The sequence below is a fragment of the Rhamphochromis sp. 'chilingali' genome, assembly GCF_963969265.1.
Source record: "Rhamphochromis sp. 'chilingali' genome assembly, chromosome: 15".
In the NCBI taxonomy this organism is placed as follows: Eukaryota; Metazoa; Chordata; class Actinopteri; order Cichliformes; family Cichlidae; genus Rhamphochromis; species Rhamphochromis sp. 'chilingali'.
The window spans coordinates 14,644,275-14,664,536 of record NC_137942.1 but is presented as its reverse complement, the minus strand read 5'-3'; the positions used below and the strand labels follow the sequence as shown (position 1 = coordinate 14,664,536).

The 20,262-nt window shown below is 40.5% G+C and overlaps 1 protein-coding gene across 2 annotated transcripts in view; it reads right to left on the bottom strand.

The window, feature by feature from the left end:
• The window catches only part of coro7 (coronin 7), a 107,872-nt gene that overhangs the window by 77,022 nt on the left and 10,588 nt on the right, over nt 1-20,262 (bottom strand). For both annotated transcript variants that reach the window (XM_080905960.1, XM_080905959.1), the window contains exon 7: nt 20,029-20,079. In XM_080905960.1, coding sequence (XP_080762086.1) covers nt 20,029-20,079 — 51 coding nt within the window. The remainder of the gene's footprint in view (nt 1-20,028; nt 20,080-20,262) is intronic.

Genomic DNA, 20,262 nt, shown 5'->3' with positions numbered 1-20,262 from the left:
TGACCTGACACGCTTAAAGTAAATGTTTATGTTGATTTATGAGATTTGGTGTTCACTCTATTTACAATCTAAATTTAGCATTAGTCAAAAACGGCTTGAATACTTTTTTGCAAAAGCAGATAAATCCCAGTTACCCTCGCTGTTAAAACACCAAAATCAGGGCCAGAATTAAACACGTTAACAACTGGTAGGTGCATTTTTGGTGAACTTTTAATACTCTTTAATACTTTAATAATCTATCAAATAATTTGGTCCATGTGTTGAGGTCAGCAGTCTAAGTAAAGAAGCCCAAAACTCGTTCTTCCAGGACACCTCACCCAGCTCGTCCAGGGGAACGCCGCTGAATGAATGTCACTGAATACTGATTAAATCATAAGGTACTTAAAGTATTAGTTTAAGGGTGTGCGCACTTATACAGACCGCTTATTGTGCTTTTTTCTCCACCCAAACAGATGTGTTTGTTTTTCAGTCAAATCGTACATAGTGGCATTTCTGCTAAAGGTCACATTAAAGGTGGAAAAGTTTTGAAATTATTTATTGTGGCCTTATTTTTTAACATCATGAAAGCCTTTCATCTTAACAGTGGTGTCCATGCTTTTAATATCCACTGTAGAGATATTAGAGGCTCTAATAAAGATGCCCTTCCCGAGAAACTCAAAGTAATTTGGATTGTGGGGCAGTTAACTAGACTAACAGCCAACCAAGAAGCATGTGAGTAAATTTAAGCATTTTGTTGTTCTCTAAAATCTTTAGATTTACCTTGATAAACCAGTCAGTGTGACTTAGATGATATGCTAACATAGCTAGTGTGGTTTGGCTGATAACTGTCATACATTTACATAAATCTCACTACACCCAACATCTATAGGTAGATGGTAACCCCTCCCAGAGCCTGGTTCTGCTGGAGATTTCTGCCTGTGAAAAGCGAGATTTTCCTTCTCACTGCCGCCAAGTGGTTGCTCAAAGCGGATTGTTTGATGGATGGGGCTTTCTCTGTACTATTTTAGGGCCTTTCCCTTACAATACAAAGCGCCTTGACCACTGTTATGATTTGGCGCTATATAAATAAAATTGAATTGAACATAAAGTTAAGACTTTAAAAAGTGGATTCACATTTGATTGATGTCACTGTGGCTACATCCACCTTTTAAATACAGTCTCTGATTAACACACTATTATTTCCAAAACTGACACCGAGTACATCTGAGGCTGATGGGAACAGCCTCTTTAGTTAATCTGTCACGAATGAGGATGATAAGTTCATCCGCACGGAAACCTTAAAGTTTGTAGCAATTACAGATCATGAATAGCTGTTTAGAGACTTCAAGCTTATGGTGGCAATAAAGGAAAGAAGAAAGAAACATATCTCTTTATACCATCCACAAGCCCTAGATCTATGTTGCTAGTGATACTAAGAAGCCAATTGTACAAGACCCTCATTTCATACCACCATAAATTTCTGTCCTATTTTTAGAACTGCTTGTGGAGTAGGAAGGAGGAAAAGACATAATTCTTTTTAAAGAAAAAAAAACAACATTTCACCTTTGTGAGCCACATCTGGAGAGGAACAGCTTAGCTTTGCCACTGCAGACAGGCCATCAATGAGGCAGCCAGGCAGGGCTTATAAACCAGCCTGAAGTCTCTCTGCAGATATCACGGCAACATCTCATCCTTCACCCAGATCTGAAGGCACGTGCAGATCTGAAAGCACGTGCAACTTTGAGCCCCTCAATGAAGCTGTCATCGTGGCTCCAGCTGGCAACTGGAGCCCCTGCACAACTGAGTATTAGGAGGTTTTTCTGAGCTCCATTCACCTTTTCCCAGTAAACAGTGTTTCAGTTTAAGGAAGAGTAGCACAGCCATGAGAGGGCTACAATACTACTGATGCCGGAGGGCGGCCAGAGGACACAACATCTGGACCTTGTGAGTGTGTATATACATGCTGCCAAACAGTATCTCTCCACTGGGGTCATAAATCTGTCTGAAATCCCATTCACCTAGGCTTTCTCCTGCTCACAGCTAAACCTTACAGATATCTGACTAATCGACCACGACACATTTGAAAATGAGGCAAAAAAGACAGAGGTAACAGAAAAGAAAAAAAGGAAAACAAGACAAATGTTTCCTTAAAAGCCAAACAAAGGATGGAATCACAGATAAGCTGAGAAAAAGTGAGAGACACTTCATGAATTTACAAAATATGCACAGGGGATCAGTTACACCTGCTCGAATGACAGAGTAAAGGAAGTAAAGGAAATGACATCACATCTGGGAAAAGAATAAAGCGTCCGCATCAAGATCAGGGCAAATATTTTAAAGACTAAATCATAAAAATAATGAATTCAGTCTAATAACAATAAAGAAGGAATGCCCAAGAAGGATAAAAAGAAAGGATGAAAGAATTGTTGGCAGTGATAATGCAATTCAAACTGAAGTGACAGCAGGCAGGGTTTACACCGAGGTTAAACACTTTACAGGCAACAGGAAAGTGCCAGTCAGCAGTCTGGCCAATTATGCTTTTATGGGTCTATTAAATATCCTCTCTCAATATAAACAAATGAAGATCATTCCATCTCCTTCTGTCCTTCTCCCTCAGCTATTTAACTTTTGAACTTGAGCAGACGGTGTGCACATCTGTGTCACTCACCGAGAATGTTGATTCACCCACCAGGATGAATATCAGGTGTCTGTATGCACATATGGGAACTATCACAATCTCTCCATCCCTCTATTTCACAGCCCCTCTTTCTGTTCAGTTTTTCAATGTTCTCTATATCAGCTCAATGGGAGTGTATTCAACAATGAGCGCCAGCAGTCAAGAATTTAATTTAATGTACTGGAAGAATAAGTACTCATTTCATCCTGTCTTATAACAGTGTGTTGACACTGTCCAGTCTGATAATGTGGGCTTAAAGTTGGTAGGTGTCAATCATCTGCTGCTGCTCAGCTTCCTCAAATTAAAAAAAAAGGGATCTTACGTGTACTCTATATTAAATAATATTTGAAAATTTTGGAAAATCCTATCATTAACTGCCTTACAAGATTTACAGTATTGTACAAACGTCTTGGACCACCCCTAAATTCATTAAATTGTGCTAAGAAAATGGGAAATGGGTGCAGAGATTTAATAAAACATGCAAAAATACATGGAAATACAGTTTACAAGGCCAAAACTATTTGTACAATTGTAACAAGCTTAAAGGTTAGTATTTGGTCTGACCACATTTATCACGTATTCTTGTAACTTTCTGCATTGGCAGTGTGTTTGGGATCATTATCATGCTGAAAATGAAGCTGTTGCCAATCAGCCGTTTTCTATGGTACTGTATGATGGATCAAAACCTGACAGTACTTTTTGATGTTTATAATTTCATCAGTTTTAACAAGATTTCAATCACCAGCCACAACTCACGACAGAGCCTCCAGCTGACTTTGGATGCCGACTATCGTACCTCTTTCCTGCCCTCCTCCGTACCAATTGATGATAGTTTAAACCAAAACTATGACATTTGGATTCATTGCTCCACAAGACACGTCGTTGCTGATTTTCACTCCAGTTCTTGTGTAATTTGGCATACCTCAGCCTTTTCTTCCCATTTCCCTTCCTTAAGATTGGCTTCTTGATGAGCCTGATACATCTGTCAGGTCTTTGCTGCATTGTTTACTATTTTTTAAGGACAAGACTTTCAGATAAGGTTATTTCTGCTGTAGAAAGTTTTGTCTTCCTTTCACTTCTTCTTCTGTCCTCCATTTGCCCAGTTTCCTCCTATCTGTTTAGGATACACTGCACGCAATGCTAAGATAGAACAAGTTTTTGGTTAATAGTCTTTGGAAATCGCTGGTGCAAAAATATTTTATGCCTGTCAAACTGTGTTATTGTTGATATTTTCTGCTAGTAACAAAGCGCCTAAAGATACAATTCAAAATCGGGTCTTTCTTAACTTGTCTGTTATTTATAGATTATTCATCCTGATTCATCCTTTGAGTTAGGTCCCTTTGTTATGCTTGAATTATTCATAGGTTAGGGTTAGTTAAATACCAGGTTTGGACAGAAAATGAGTGCTAAAGCAATCAATGTAAAAAAAAGAAAAACTTTTAAAGACCGTTAGAAAGCCTGGAAAACAATTGCTCAATACCACTGTAGAAATTACAAGAACATTTACTTCTTGAATCAAAATATCAGGAAAAGAGGAGTGCGTCAAAGGCTTTTGCAAAGTAGTGTATTTAACATGGTACAACTCTGACTAAAGGTAACAAAATCCACCTGCCAGAACCATAACGTACACTCATTCATTTGTTTTAATAGTTTATAAATGATGTAAAAATGACGTACAAAGCCAGATCAGCTTCTCTATTGCCAGCACTGCATCACATGATTGCAGCTGCAACCTGCTCCTCATTTTCTTTCCCCAAAGAATCGGCCTTCTTTTATTTTTATTTCCACTCCTCTAATCAATAACTCCTTGCCTCGTCGCTTTCATCACCCTTAAAACAGACTCCCTCTCAGTCTTTTCATCTGTGGCTAATTAGTCTTTTAGCGATTGCTCGGTTTTCATCATCCTTTTCTGCCTTCACGGGCCATTTAACTTGTGTTTTAGGTCGGGATTTGCTGTCTTAAATGTAACTCGGACTCCACAGAAGCTTCTACTAGAAATAGGACAGAGGGGGAGGTAAGACGAAGAAGAGAGTTGGGGTGGGTCGGGGGGTGGGTGGAAGATGGTAATCAAACCAGCCGTTTTATGCTTTCATTTCCTCTGCCGCCTACCGCCGCTTTTTCTCTGTTAATTGGAACCATACTATTTTTTTTTTTTGTTCAATTCTCCAAAGTCAGGAAGACACAGTCCCTTTTCTTATTTTTGCACACTGCCTTTTCTGCTGTCTCCCTTCCTGAAAATGAAAATTAATGTGCAGGGTCAGCAGGTGGACAACAGTGTAAATCCAGCTGTAACAGCATAAATCCATAATATGACCCCATTTCCATGTAATTGAAATGTTTCCTGAATTCACAATGCATATAGAATTTTTTTGGTGTTGACACTATTGTGATTAAAACAACTCGCATCTATTTTAGAGCCTTGCAGACTGATCAGCGTCAAAGAACCAAAACAATCCTGCTTGCTGTCAATCTTTAATGCTCGTGGGTTCACATTTTGATCCTAAAATTCTTACACACAGTGGGCCAGATTATTTTCCAACAATAAAATGCAGCTACAGAGCTTACTAATAGCATTAACTTTTACAATTTACCACACAGACATCCTTATTTTTTCGTTTTTGACTTGCCTACAGTCAATTTTTCCGCCTGTCTCATTTCCCCTGTGTCAGCAAATGAAATGTCCCGCTCAAGATGAACTGAGATGTGAGCCAACACGACAATGAGCACAGCTAAGGGGCCACGTCTACTCTGCAGACAACAGGCAAGGCCTGCAGCCCCTGGGGAGGTTCTACACACTGGACTTTCCCCAAGTTTACATATATATATCTATATATAGATAAATATATAGATATATAAATAGCATCCAGCTACAATGGAATATACAGAAGTCTTTTCTTTAAGCCAGATGTTTAGATTTTCTTCTCCCTTTTAAATGCATCCACTTTTACTTTCTAATAGATGAGAAAGTGTGGAGAGCTTAAGAGAGAGATGAGTAGAAATGGGAAATGAATCATGAGGAAAAGGCACATAGTCCACCTTTACACTGGAAACATCAATCTTAGGGGGATCAAAGATGTGTTTTCTCAGTTTCATCCTACACATGCCCCACATTCTGAATATACATCATATGTCCTAGAGTTCCTTCAATGTGAGATAGCAGGTGCAATGCTGCGATGCATGTTGTTTTTAGTTTTGCTTTCTTTGCTTTTCGTTTCAGGAAAAAGAAAATAAATCATAGAGACTAAATGGCACTGAAGGAGGAATTTTGGCCTGCTCTTCTTTACAATATTGCTTCAGTTCTTTGAGGTCGGTGGGCATTTATTTCTCTTAAGGTCCCGCCACAGCATTTCAGTCGGGTTGAGGTCTGAACTTTCACTGAGCCATTGCAGCACCTTGATTCCTTTATTTTTCAGTTATTCTGTAGTCGATTTATTGCTGTGTTTCGGCTCATCGTCTTGTTGCATGACCAAAAATTAGCCCAAGCTTTAGTTGGTATGACGTGGTTGTGCTGATAAGCTGTGTTTGGCTTTAACCAAACATAATGCTGTGCATTATAATCAAATATTTCCACTTTGGTCTTGTCTGTTCAAGGAAAACTGCTTCAGACGTCTATTGGTTTACTCAAAAGCAACTTCACAAATGAATGAATAAAGTACTCTGATTCTGATGTTTCTGAACATGCTAACTGAGGACTGTAGTGTCTGAAATGTAGCATTGCATTACATGGTCTGACCTTGATATGCATTTGCTGGGACACTGGAAGATTGGTAACTGTCCTCAATGCTTCCATTTGTTAACAATCTTTTTTGCTGTAGAACAATAGATTTTAAATTATTTGGAAACGTCTTACCTCCTCAACATTGTATTAACTACCACCAAACTGCCAAAAACTTGTGGTTTTGTAGAGGTGCTCACATTTACTGATGATCAATTAATTGAATGCATTTCATTAGCAATACTTCTACTACTGCTTACCATCTTAATTCCTATGGAAGCAGTAAAGGTATACTTTTCACAGGAATCCACAGAGTCCTGTTAAAACTTCACATGTAATCTAAGATTCATTTACTCAAAATATTTAAGGCACTGAACTTATTTAATTGCTTATTTTAGACCACTGCAAACCCGGAGATCACAGCTGCCTAAACATGGGTGACTGATGGATTAAGCATACTCTCACAGCATCTAGAAAAGGGATCAGTTAAATTCTATCTAAGATAATAGAGTTGTATAATAAAGCCATGAATCATACACTAGAATGTCATAAAAATCTATCAGAAGCTCAACTCCAAGGCAGCTTTAGATTTAGATTGTGATTTTTGGTCTGGGCTATGTGAACAAATCACTTTATCTGCCGAAGAAATTAAACACTTAAGTGGTGCAAAAACTGTATATATGAGCCAGGCTGCTAATTGGGGCATTTGGCCACTGCTAGAAATCCAGCAGCCAACAGCACCAGCCTTCGCTATGCTCACCACTTTCCAGGATCCCGGGACAACATACTGGACCCAATCGCACCACTCTGACGATACCAACAGTGTGCCTACTAGCAGGGGCCTCCCTCTGGGAAAACCATCCAAGGTCACAGAAGTTTTCCTTGGCTCAGCACACCATACAGACTTAGCTGGTTCCTGGAACTATCTTGATTAACGGGACCAGTAAATTCCCCAAATCAGTCTTTCAGTCCAAAAGAAGCAAAATCCAGCCAGAGGAGATTTCAAGTGTATGTTTGGTGATCTCCAGGGTTTTTGATGGTTATTGTGGTTAAGGTTCAAGCAATGACTATTACAGAGATGCAATTAGTGGCTCAGTCTTTTAAATCCAACCAGAGATTCATGGGTCAGGATAGGGCACAAATGACAGAGGGAGGAATGATCTTGCTGATGACAGCAAGAACTGCCAACACTCGGGGTGATGAGAATCTGCACGCCAGACCTGAGCCACAATAACAAAGAGACAATTCTTTTGTTTTCTTTTTTTTTTTCATGTGCAAAAAAATAGAAGAGCGTTTCTGACTGAGCCGGAGCCTACACAATTAATCATGCCAACACTGTTGAAGACCCCACGAGGCTGCTCAGTCTTTGTAGCCTGACCCAGCCCTTTAGTGCCTGTTGTCATTTATGGCTCTTTCATAGCTGCGACGGATACAGTTGGCTGGCTGCACTCCCTCTCTGAAACCACATCATAGAGGCTTCACATCTTCAAAGTATACCCCCATGCCTTTGCATAGAAGCATGAGTTGCGAGCGCTGAGAGTCAATCGAGAGGCACACGTGTGCAAAGCATGTCATTTTCACGTCCGTGTCATTATACTCCAGGAATCCTTTACCCTGTGTAAATACTGGAGGCTGTTCCTTTAATTGCTTCCGTTCCAAAATGATTGTTTATATTCAGTAATTAAAGTTAGGTATTGGAGCTTTCCTGTATTGATTTCAAAGACCTGTGAAATTATTGATATTACAGGAAAAAAAGATCACAATAAATATGAGAACAAGTAGTTTAATGGGATTATAATGGCCACAGCAGGTGCTAGCCTAAAGGGACAATGAGATGAGGCAAGTGTATAAAATCCCAACCAGGCTTATATCTTTCAAAAACTGGATTTAATTTCAATGGCTATTGCCCAAGTGTTGACCTCTTGCACACTGCATGTGAAACACCCAAGCATGGGGAAGCTGAGTGACACACTGATTAATTACCTCGTCTTTGCTATGCTAACAAACAGCTCATTCTCCTCTCCCAATTACAACATGCCTTCTAACACTCAGCAGCTTCACTCCAGGAAAATTTCCATTTAGCTCTTGCATGAAACCACAAATTGCAGCAGAACCTGTTGTCTTATGAGACTCAATTAGTAAAAGATGACCCAGGCTTGCTTTTGTTGGAAAAGGATGTAGCATTTAAAAGACTTGTGTGAGCCAGAATTTCAGCCCCCGCCGCCACCACCCTCCTCTCTCCATGCTCAATAGTTTCCACTGTTAAGAACTCATTACATACTTTGGCCTTGGAGAGGAAAAACATTTAGCACCTATGCAGGTATGCACACCTGTGTCCAATGCTCAGAATCAGTGTAATAGCACTGGAATAGAGGCCATTCTGCATGTGCATCCCCTTGGAGATTAAGGTGAATATTTTGGGAAATTTTTCAATACTGAACATCTAAATCTTTATTTTTTTTGCAAAAATACCACTGCTATGTGGTTTAAAGCAAGAATTTTATTGATGCTAACAGCAGAAACCTCTGCCCAACAGTACAAAACCATCTCAAAGCAATCCTTTTTGAATTAAAACACAAGTTGCAAGTCCTCTGGGGCTTGTGCTGAATAGCTATAGTTAAGTTTATGCAATACGGAAAACAGCCTAAAAATGTGCACAGAGATGTCACAGTCTCACATGCCACCCGCTGAAACATTGTTAAAAAAACAGCTGCCCCTTCATGGCAATGACGATCCCCAGTGGCTGTAGCCTTGCCCAGCAGGAACATGTGCCCTGCTGCACCACAAAAACTGCTTTGGAGCAACTGAAGGAACACATCAAAGAGACAATCACAGTCTCCAAACAACCCATATCCACCATCCACTGAAGCATCCGAGGGGATGTGCCATGCAGGTCACGACTGATCCACAGAGACCCCACCCTACCGCTCAAAAAACCCAAAAGACCTGCTGCCAGTGATCAAGTTGAGCCTGTTTTAAGAGCTCCTGTATACATTATTACAAAGGTGGTTTTAAAGCTGCTGCAAATGATGTATAACACTTACATTTTCCCATTTGGATTCCACCAGTGATTTATTGGTATGATATGACACATTTTAGTAAAACAACACTATTATTCAGCTTGATCTATACTGTTATTTTGCCAATTATCTGCAATTATACAATAATGACATAATCACTGCATAAACTGTTTATCTTTTTCACAATATAATGAGTTTGACATTCCTTATTGCAGAACTTTATATATCGAAGTCTTAAAGGAGCTTTGTATATTCAATATAACATGGGAAATTGTTGAAATAATTTTAGTTACATTACTGTTTATCATGTAAATCACATTGTAGTGATTACATAGCTAATGAAATGAATTCAAGTGCTTTCCACTTGAATTATGTGATTAAAGATATCATAGAGAGAAAACACAGGCTGTATTTTTTATGTGAAATATCGCCACCATTTCGTCAAACTAAGATCAACAAGCCTAGTTTTGGACAGAGCCCACGCTGTTCTTTATTTCCTGAGGGCACTCTGAGGCTGGCCTCAGATGTCTTTCAGTTCCTGCTCTCTCCTTCTACAGTGGAGGTCTACTGCACAGCATATGGATGCAAGTCTCATCACAATCTGACAGGTCAGCTTCTGCTTATGCTGTTTGGCATTTCACAGGCTCTCCAGATGTGGTGATTTCTATTGTAGATGTCATTGAATGCATACAGCAATACATCTTTCATGCACTCCTCGTGGAGCCCGAAGGAGGTCCAAAGAGAACCCACTCCACACAAGGAAAGTGCAACCCAAATAATAACTAATCCTCAGGTCAATTCACACGCAGCATCACACACCTGCTCATTCACATCACATTCTGCTGCTCTACCTCCAAAGCAGACTTCTCCCTTCTCCTGTAATTCCTCCAGGAGCAGCATGCTTTTTCCAATTTTAAACAGAACACAGAAAAAAAAAAATCTGTATTTTTTAAATGCATCATATAAGTAAAACAGCAAAATAGGCAATTAAGGTCATGCTGAAAACTAAAGCAGAGATAATGAGGGCAAACTGAGGTGAAGTAAAATTGGAGCTTATAAGATCCTGAAACGGCGCTGATGTCGGTTCATTATATTTTTCTATCCCATTTAAAAATAATGATGAAGCGACCGATTCCCATGTGAACTGATCCCTGTTTTCCAACTCTTTCTTCTTAGCCTGCCCTCAAATCAAAGAAAACGCAGATTCAGAGAAAAAATGACAGACAAGCTAAAAAAGAAGCCAATTCCCATGGCGGTGGATCCATTATCTCAGGATGCGGCAGGGGAAAAAAAGACAAGGAAAAAAAAAGAGCTAATCATCAACTATTTTTGGCTCCAGGTGTGACCCACATGTGTGCACAGAGTCTTCATTACTTGGAAAATGGGAGTCTCAGAGCAGCCAGCACACTAATGGGGCCTCCGCTCCACAAACAACACACACATGTGAGCAAAGGGCTTCGGTGCTGCCAGCTGGCATCCACTCTTTTACCCCCTGTCCTCTGAAAAACACACCCACAAACACAAATCTGGATTGTTAATGGAGCTAACACCCCCTCAAACCTTTGGCCCCGCTACTCCCCCCAACCCCTCATGCTTTGAGACATCACGTAGCTTACAAAGAGTCAATGCGCATAGAGAAGAGACTGTAGGTCACAAACTAAGCACTGGTAAAGTAATCATAACTGAGACGTTTTCCATCCAATTCTGCTAATAGAACAGCCACATTTTCTGCCACTGTTTAGCTGAGCTGCCTGGATAGAAAAACTCCTCATTAGGAAAGAGTCTCCTCAGTTTCCCTGAAAGTAACTAAGACTGGCAGCGGGGCGGCAGCCAGTAACACAGGGAGCAGAGATTGAGAGAGAAAAGGAAAGAAAGAGGAAAACGGGGGAGGGGGCACAACATCTGGGCTGAGTTAACCACTGGCCATTACAAGGTCCTGAACTCAGCAGGGTCTGATGGAGAAAAGATACAAGCACAAAATACTGTGCATGATACTGATTGAGGAGGACGGTGAGTATTCACATAAAGACAAACCACAGGAGTAGGACAGAAACATCACATGGAATTATGTGTGCACCAGCGACAAAATACGACAGCCCCTAGGAGGTCAAAGGTTGGATCAGCCTACTAACAGGCAGCTTGACTTTGGCAGATTGTAACATATAACAACTGTATAGAGTCTTGAATCTGTAGCATAACTTATACAAACAGTGAAGATGTGTTGCGATAAAGAAAATAAAACTAATGTACGTATAACAGTCTTCACTGGCATTACATGTAAAATGTGAATATTTGTTCAACCGCACCACTGTGTGCAGTCTGCTGCACACTTACTGAAAAAGAGGATGTTCTGAAGACGCTGTGGGAAGGTAAACAGGAATATTTCTGATATGGCACGTTTATATTCAGGATGAGAAATTGATGTTGAAAACATTTAGCACTAAAAAGCTGTTTAACAGCACATGAAAGCCTGTCCCTTAAATCGTTTTAAACATTTTTTTCCCTCCACAAATTGCCCGGTTCCAGCCATGTTCAGATATACTGGTATATAGACAAATACTTTTTAAAACACAGAAGCATTTTTGGCTCAGTTTAAAGTTAAATTATGCTGTTTGTGTAGCTGGAATTCGGAGCTCAGCTTTGAGTAAGCCCGTGACATATTCTTGGAATAAGTTCCGGTTCTTTAAAGACATTATATTTCACATTTCACAACGTTGCCTCCATATCCCTGTGGTGTTAGTATTAGACATTCTCCGAACTCTAAACAAGCTTCATTCTGCGGGAAGTGAAACTTCATTCTCTGGCAAGCACGGATCTTCTGCAATCAGAAATAACTTGTTGGTAGAATACTGAACAGTTATGAAACTATGAGAGTTTGTATTGACACTAGATGCATATTTTAATACTCCATTGAATATTAACGAGAGGTTTGGCTTTAAATTAAGCCTCCACAGCCGGGGACTTGAGGAAATTGCTTCAATCAAAGTCAATATTTCTATTATATTTTGAGGCAGATTAAAATTTTATAAGATCACATAGTTGTATATCGGCAAATATTGTTAATAAAAAAATATTTTTTTGTCAGGGATCCTCCTTCTCTTCTTTTGGCTACTCAACAAGTCACCTGCCTCCGTCTTACCTCGTCCCGAGTATCCTCCTCTATCACTCCTCTGCAGGTCCCCTTTCACTAAATCCATGAATCTCCTGTGTTCAACATCCTTTCTCCAGTATATGCACTATCGCTTCTCTGCTAATGTCCAACACATCTCAACCTTGCCTCTTTCTGTCTCCACAAATCTCAACCTGAATGTTCGCTCCGATATACTAACTTCTAATCTTGTCACCTGTCTCCTACTCACTCACATACATTTATTCTATCATGTTTCTACTAACTCCTCTCCAGCCTCTAAAACAAGTGATATCATATTTATTTAACAGTAAACATAGGATTTCCTTTATAATCGTGTCAGCTCCTGCTTCCAAGGTCAAACATGAACTATGAAACTCAACTTTGAACAGCCAAGTGTTCTTATGGTAAATGGACTGGTTTTTATATAGAGATTTTCCTCTCTACCTGAGCACTCAGCGCTTTATACAACATGCCTCATTCAATCATTCACACCCACTCATATAAGCACTTTCTTCTACCTAACATTCACATACATTTCGACAGATGTGTCACAGGACAACATCTTGCCCAAGGATATTTAGCATTCAGACTGGAGGAGCCAGCGATCAAACCACCAACTTTCCAGTTAGTAGATGACCTGAGCACCAGCCGCCTCTCTTATCAAAAGCATACAACAAAAACTAATTGAACTTGGAAGTGCAATTGTCTTCTTAAATTCAATTTGGAAAATTAAAGCCAATACATAGAAAAGAAGTAGCACAGTGGTGTAGTGCTTAGGACTGTCACCTTACAGTAAGAAAGCCAGCTGGGGGCCCCTTTGTGTTGGAGTTTGCATGTTGTCCCTGTGCCTGTGTGGGTACTCCCCAGGTACAACTGCTTCCTCCTGCAGTCCAAAGACATGCATGTTAGGTTCTAAATTGACCATAGTGTTAGTATGTGATAGACTAGCGATCTGTCCAGGGTTCACCCAGCGTCTCGATCAATAACAGGCTCCAGCTCCCCACGACCCTGAACTGGATATTTTGTTAAGAAAATGAATCAATGGATGGACAAACATATGAAATGCTGACTGCACATTTTGCATCAAGTCACTGCACTGCAGTATCTTTCTGCATGTGTTCACACTAATGAACTATAACAACACAGATTTCATAATTTGATATCAGCTGATTGTTGCAGTCCTTCCATAATAACGGTTGATCCAAAATCCACACATCACAAAGATTAAATCTATGGGAATAAAATGTACTAGAGTGAGTTAATTTCACCTCAACCGCTCTTTCTTATGCACGGATTAAGTCCATCCATTTCACATCACGTCTCTGAGTGTTTCTCCTTCATGGCTGTCCCTTTGGGTCGACATCAGTGATACAAACTAAACTATTCTGCAGCAGTCAAAGAGCTTCTTTGTGCTGCCTGCCAGAGTCCACACACAATCTAAGCTCATCATGCCTGCCTGTAGTTTATTCAGCCTGTAATGAGTAATCTGAGAGTGATCGCACATTTTCCAAACACACACACACACATATGCGCTCTTATTTTTTCACAATTATAAGAATTCAAAGAAACGCAGATAAGACGGACATCCAAGTGTAGTTTATTATGCCTGTAATTATAAATACAAGAACGGCTAACACAGAGTTCATTCCGTGTAATTTATAGCGGGATATAAAAGATGCTATAGCACTGAAACCACTTTGCTTTTCCTTGGCCCTGCCCAGTGTTCCCTCCTCAAGTCCAAACCCACGGCAGCCCATGGTCCTCTCTAATTTCACCCCAAGCAGCAGAAGCTCGAGCTGAAAAAGAGTAATGTGGCCCCCAAGTCCAGCAAACCATTCCCTTTTCCTGTCTCCCTCCTCTTCCAGCGACCACAGATCGACAGCTCTACGGCCAGCACTGGCCCAAAACTATGAGGGGTATTTTCAGCACTGTAATTTAAAAGACACATGGTATACACACAGGCACAAAGTCAAATACAGAACCACACACTCAGCAAATACACAGCCATTGGGGATAGATCAAAAGACAAGAGAGTGGAGAGGAGACAGAGATGCCCACAAAGACACGTGGCCCATTAGGATCAGGTCAGTGTGCCCTGAGTGCCGAGTTTGAGGAGTCTTGTACTGAGTAGCTCAGTACAGGAAAACAGGGTGGAGGCCCAGCAACAAAGAGATGTGAAAGAAACTCATCTGTAAACAGGAGGCCAGTATTGGGATGTTATGGCAGGGAGGGTAGAACCAAGAATAGCAAAGAGATTTTAAAAAAAAATGTTTGTTTGGTACTTGATGATTCACCACTTTGCTATGCTCATGCTGTGTGTCATTTAATTCTGGAGAGAAATCCAAAGATTCAGTTGATTTTGATATATGTTACCATTTTAAAGGCTTTACGACACAAACGAGACGGCTTAACTAGGATATGTTATATGCCCAGTGAATGTGTGGTTAACAGATTTTTGCTTTAAATCATATAATGTTCTTCGGATGACATTAGTTGGCGGTTGATGTACTATTTAAAAATCTATTTGTAACTCTTAAACCCAAACGTATGTTGAAGGATATCTAGAAGTTTATCAAAAAGCCCCTTTACTTGGAAAAAAATAAAAGATGTCCAGAGGAAAAACGAAAAAATTTAATCTGAAATTGAACCCGTCTTCCGTGCGCCAACTACCTAACAACTGTCGCTTGTGCACATACATACACACTTGCACTGATTACAGATGCAGTATATACACTGCTCTTTCTGTCCAAGACCTTAATTACCCTGTGCAGTCTTATTTCCCATAAATACAGCAGGAGCAGGGCTGTAATTAGGGCCTATATTTACTCCACCTGGCTAAGGGAGAACCCAATTCAGTGCTGGCCACAGGGATGAGCAAGCCCCACTCAACTAGGCTGCCTTTGGAGGAACCAAGGCACCAGCTGTGTCCCAGCTCATGGTTCTGGATGCTGTGGAGGATGAGGAGTGCCTCGCAAAATCCAATCAGGTGCACAATAAAACCTGTGTCACAGTTCCTAATACTGTATTTGCTGGAATGATCTCCACAAAATACTTAATTTGAAAGAATTCATCCCATAACACAATAGAAGCTGTTTCCTAAACCATCTTTGCAACCCATCTCTTAAACTATCTCATCTAACTTTTGCTTGTCTGCTGCTTAGGATTCTTAATTCCTATTTTTCTTATTGTTTGCGTGTGAAGTCCCAGTCAACTACCCCCTAGCAAAGTGTTTATGTATTGACTGGTTGGCAAGTTGCAGCTGGAGGTGGCTGGTAGCTGCTGTAAAATTGCTTCCTAAAGCCCCACTCACTCCTAGTGGCCTAAACAGCAGTCTATGCCCCTCTGGCAACGACAGGTTGCTAGGGAAAACTGTGTATTCGCTGACCAGATGGTGAGTTGCTGAAGGTTGCCTGTAGCTGCAAGATTAAATTTATTGCAAAAAGGTATACAGTGCTGTACAGAAAACCATGTTGCCATTGGTTTGCATAGCATCAGATCGCCACGGTAACGTACAGATGCATAGAGGATCAACTCTGGGTTCAGTATCTACTGATTCTTTGATATGAAAGGTCAGGAATTAATCCACCAACCTTCTGACCGTTTGATGACCTGCTCTTTCAAATGAGTTCTTAAAAGTATAATGCAAAGTGGAATTCAGCTGAACCGTAAACCTCTTTGCAACCGGTTTCACCCAGTGAAAGGCAGGAACCTCTAGCAACCACACACTAACTGGTTGGGGAATACAAATTCATCCCTAGTAAATAGTAGCCACCTTGGTAGTCGCCGACCCGCGTCTAGGACAGTGTGATGGGGGCTTTTACACTGCATGTCATTTAATGGTTTTAGCAGGTGAGCTGCATGGCACTCCTGCTCTTCTAATTTTTTAATATTTCTCTTTAGCCTTGTTCTTGTTTTCGCAAGAGCCACCATTATAACAAATAACTCCTCATTATTACATCTACATGAGCGCACCTGCTTTTTGAGGAACCGATCAATAAGCCTGCATTTACCTTGAGTTATTTCTCATTCCTGTGATATATCCAGTGACTGTTAACTACCTAAAAATACCTGGAAAATACAAATTTCTTTTGCAGTCCTTAAGGGAGGAGGAGAATAGCCAGTACAATCACTTATTGGATCAGCACTACACAGATGAGTGTTGCAAATGATACGTCGGCTTCCTTCCAAATTCGGGCAAAAGAAAAACATTTCTGTTAGATGTATACATTTCACTTTGTTTACTCCAGGGAAATTCGGATTGAAAATTGGAGAAACTCGTGCTTTACCCTAATGCTCCCCAGCTTTCTTACAATATCCTTCCCCCAGAAGTCTTTTCAGAGAAGAGTTGCGGCGTCTCCTGATGAAGACAACTGACTGGCGCTCAAGCAGGAAGGAAAACAGACCTCCCAGTGAGGTTACAAATTCGCATAGTTTGGCCATTTCTCTGCCCCTCTGTTTACTTTGTGGCCACAATGGCCGTTCCCTGCCATCGCATCACATCTACAACAACAAACCATTGAAAATGCAAAGTGGAGAAAGTGCTTGAAAATGCCTTCATGTCAGAAACAAACAAACTATTTTGTGGAATCTCATCGAAACCACTCATGCAATGTGAAATGTTGTGCTATGTTATGTTTTATGGTGTCGAACTGCTTTGTGGCTCCCACTCTTCTCTGCATCAGAATTACTGCACTCATCATGTTTCAGTGTGTTAAGGATTCAGCACCCACACCCTTCAGCAGATCTGGTGCTAATAGGAGTGGCAGTGGCTCTCCCATTCTTTTGACAGAGAAACACATCTGAAAGCTGTATGGGTGAGGTTCTGCCCACTCTTCAGAGGGCCCAGACCAAAGCTTTTCAAAGCAGGACCTTCTGGTTTTCTGTTATAGAAGCAAAAGAAGAAAGGGAGAGAATGCAAAACCAAAAAGGCAAGAGCAAACCCTCTCATAACTTTGATCTGGATCCCAGCTCTCCTTGGTTTGAGGTGGTGAATTAATGTGCTGACTACAGAGAATCTCAGTTTGCTGAATCACATATCTGCACATATTAGTAGTCTGCGAGGCAAAGACACACATTAATCAGAGAAAGCAAAGAGAGAAACAAAGAGGGTGGAGAGGCTAGCAGACTTGGCTCAATGGTCTCTGAGTGTCCTTGCGGCAAGCAGTCTAAGAAAACTTTTTTTAAAGCCACAAACCATTTTTGAATTGACAATTTTGTTGCAGACCAGCTGGGAGAGGGAGGGATAAAAAGAGTCTAAAGGAGTCTATCATTAGCTTCTTATATATCTTATACAGAAAATAAAAAAGAAGAAACGAGAGTTAAGCAAGCATAAAAACAAGAGTAAACCTTCAGTCTGTCTCCTACTGTGGTTGCTTACTACATTAATAAAGATCTCTGACAATAGCTGCACTGCTTAGATAGAAAAGTGTTGACAATGCATTTGTTATCTCTTGTAATAAAGGAAGTAATATGGAAGATGTGGCACAGGGAGAATGTGACATAATTTAGCCTTTTTCTAGCCATATAATACTCAGTCGTTTCTAGTCTTAGCAAATGCTCTGCCTGTTTTTTTTTAAGTTTTTCATGCCATAAGCTGCTTTTTAAATTATTTTGATTCCAGGCCTTATACTTGACCATTTTCAGAAGAATCTTTTTAGTTTGTTAAACCACTTAACACTGATCTACGAATCATTCAAACATTAAAAAAGACACCAGTCTACCCATGCATTTTAAACTTACTCTTTAAAAACATTCTAGTGAAAATGGAAAAATGTGAACGTGAAATGGCAAATATAATCTTGATTTTGAACCCCTACTCCCAAAAGAGACACATCAGGTAATCATTGTGAGTAACTTTGATTCAGTTCTGAACAATACTCTGAGAGGAGCAGCAATTATTGTTGTGAATGAACGGATTGTTGATAGATGCCTCTCGACTGCATCCACTGAGCTCATCAGGTCATCGACCAAATGAGCTAAGACTCAATCAAAAAATGTATGTGGATAAAAAATGATGGAATCTCCAGGATTATTCAGATGCAGCAGAACTGGGAAGAATAGATGTGAAGTGCAAAATCTGTGCAGTACTCGTTTAGGAAATTTTTTTTTAAACTGACCCAAAGACCTTGCCTTTTCACGTATTTGGTTCTCCCCATTCCTAAAATGTCCTAGTGCAGCATATCCCCGCCACTAGGAACCACTGGCTCCTACTGGAGACACTGTTTGAGACAGACAGACTACCCAGCACTGATTTAATCTAAACTAATGACACCCTTTGGCTGCACCAAGTTGCCTGGAATATCATATTTTCAGGCAATTTATAGCACTGCTGGACACATCTTCTTAAAGTCTGCATTGGATTTCTGGGGAGAAAATCCTCCTGTGCAGAAAATTCCAACAGGCTGCAGAACAGCAGTGTGCTAAAATGACATCAACACTGAGACACCTGATGTAAACAACTGGGTTCAAAGACTGGAGAGAATCAGCTCATGTTACCTCAGAAAACAGACACCCATTCACTCCATTATACAGGCAGTAAGACGTGTGGCACAAATAAAATCATCTGCATACCCTTTCCTTTGCTGCCTCGCTGACTTCAGAGACATACCTCTGAAACTGTAACCCTTACATAAAGGTCTCGAAAGATTCAAAACAAATAAAGAACACATGGGCGAGTACATACTGTGCAGTGTGAGCAGATACAAATGTCTTCACATGTTCGCAGGTGCATGAACCCACAAATATGCTTCACTTCCATACAGCCTGCTGTGCCTTCCAGGTATTTCTGTGATATAATATATTAAAGCTGCTGCTTCATGTTGTGTTTTTGCAAGATTCTTTATATTTACAAATGTGAACAAGAGACCATCAGGCACAATACTACCCCAGTAATTAAATCAGCCTGGGAGGTCCACTGTGGAAATGTGTGAGATTATTTGCACTATACTGAGCTGCCTCTCGCAACACTCACTCATGCCTCCCCCACTTCATCTTTTCTTCCTCATCCCCTTAGCACACAAATGCCCTACCACTCCACTCCCTCATTGCTGGTGGATAAAATTGGCTCAAAGCTGATTGCCAGTGGAGGAGAAAGGGGAAAAAAAGGAGGGATGAGGGCTGGGATGGGTACCCGTGGGAATTAAAGAGCAGCGATGACATCGTGTGCAGCACTTCCATAAATCAGTAGTAGATGAATTACTGTGAGTGGCCAGTGGTGAGCATTCTTGGTTACTGTTAACATGTTTGTCACTAGATGGAGTGCGGGAAAGTAAAGGGGCTTATATTACAGTAAATGGCAGTAGAGCACAGTGACAATGAACAGGGTGGTTATTCTACCAATAGGTACTTTGAAGAGAGATGATTTTCTATTTCTTCTACACTGTAAACAAAATCCCACGCCACAAAAAAAAGCAAGAAGTGGACCACAGTTACAAGTGTTACAATGCCCAGAGAGCAGCTGCAGTTGTTCCTTTGGCAGCATTGTGATGACTTTTTACTGGAGACTTACCTGAACAGGTGCCAGCTGGGCTCGGGGATCAAACACGCGGATCATCTTATCCTATCCAAGCATTAAAGAAAGAGAGACTTAGTAAGTCAATTAGCAATATTAGAAATTTTTATTATTTTTGATACATGACACAAATATTAAGAGGGCCAATTTAAACTGGGACTTTTTAAAAACCAAAAAAATAATGTCTGTGTTGTAATTTCCTCTTTTTCCTTCTGTGGACAATGGAAAGGG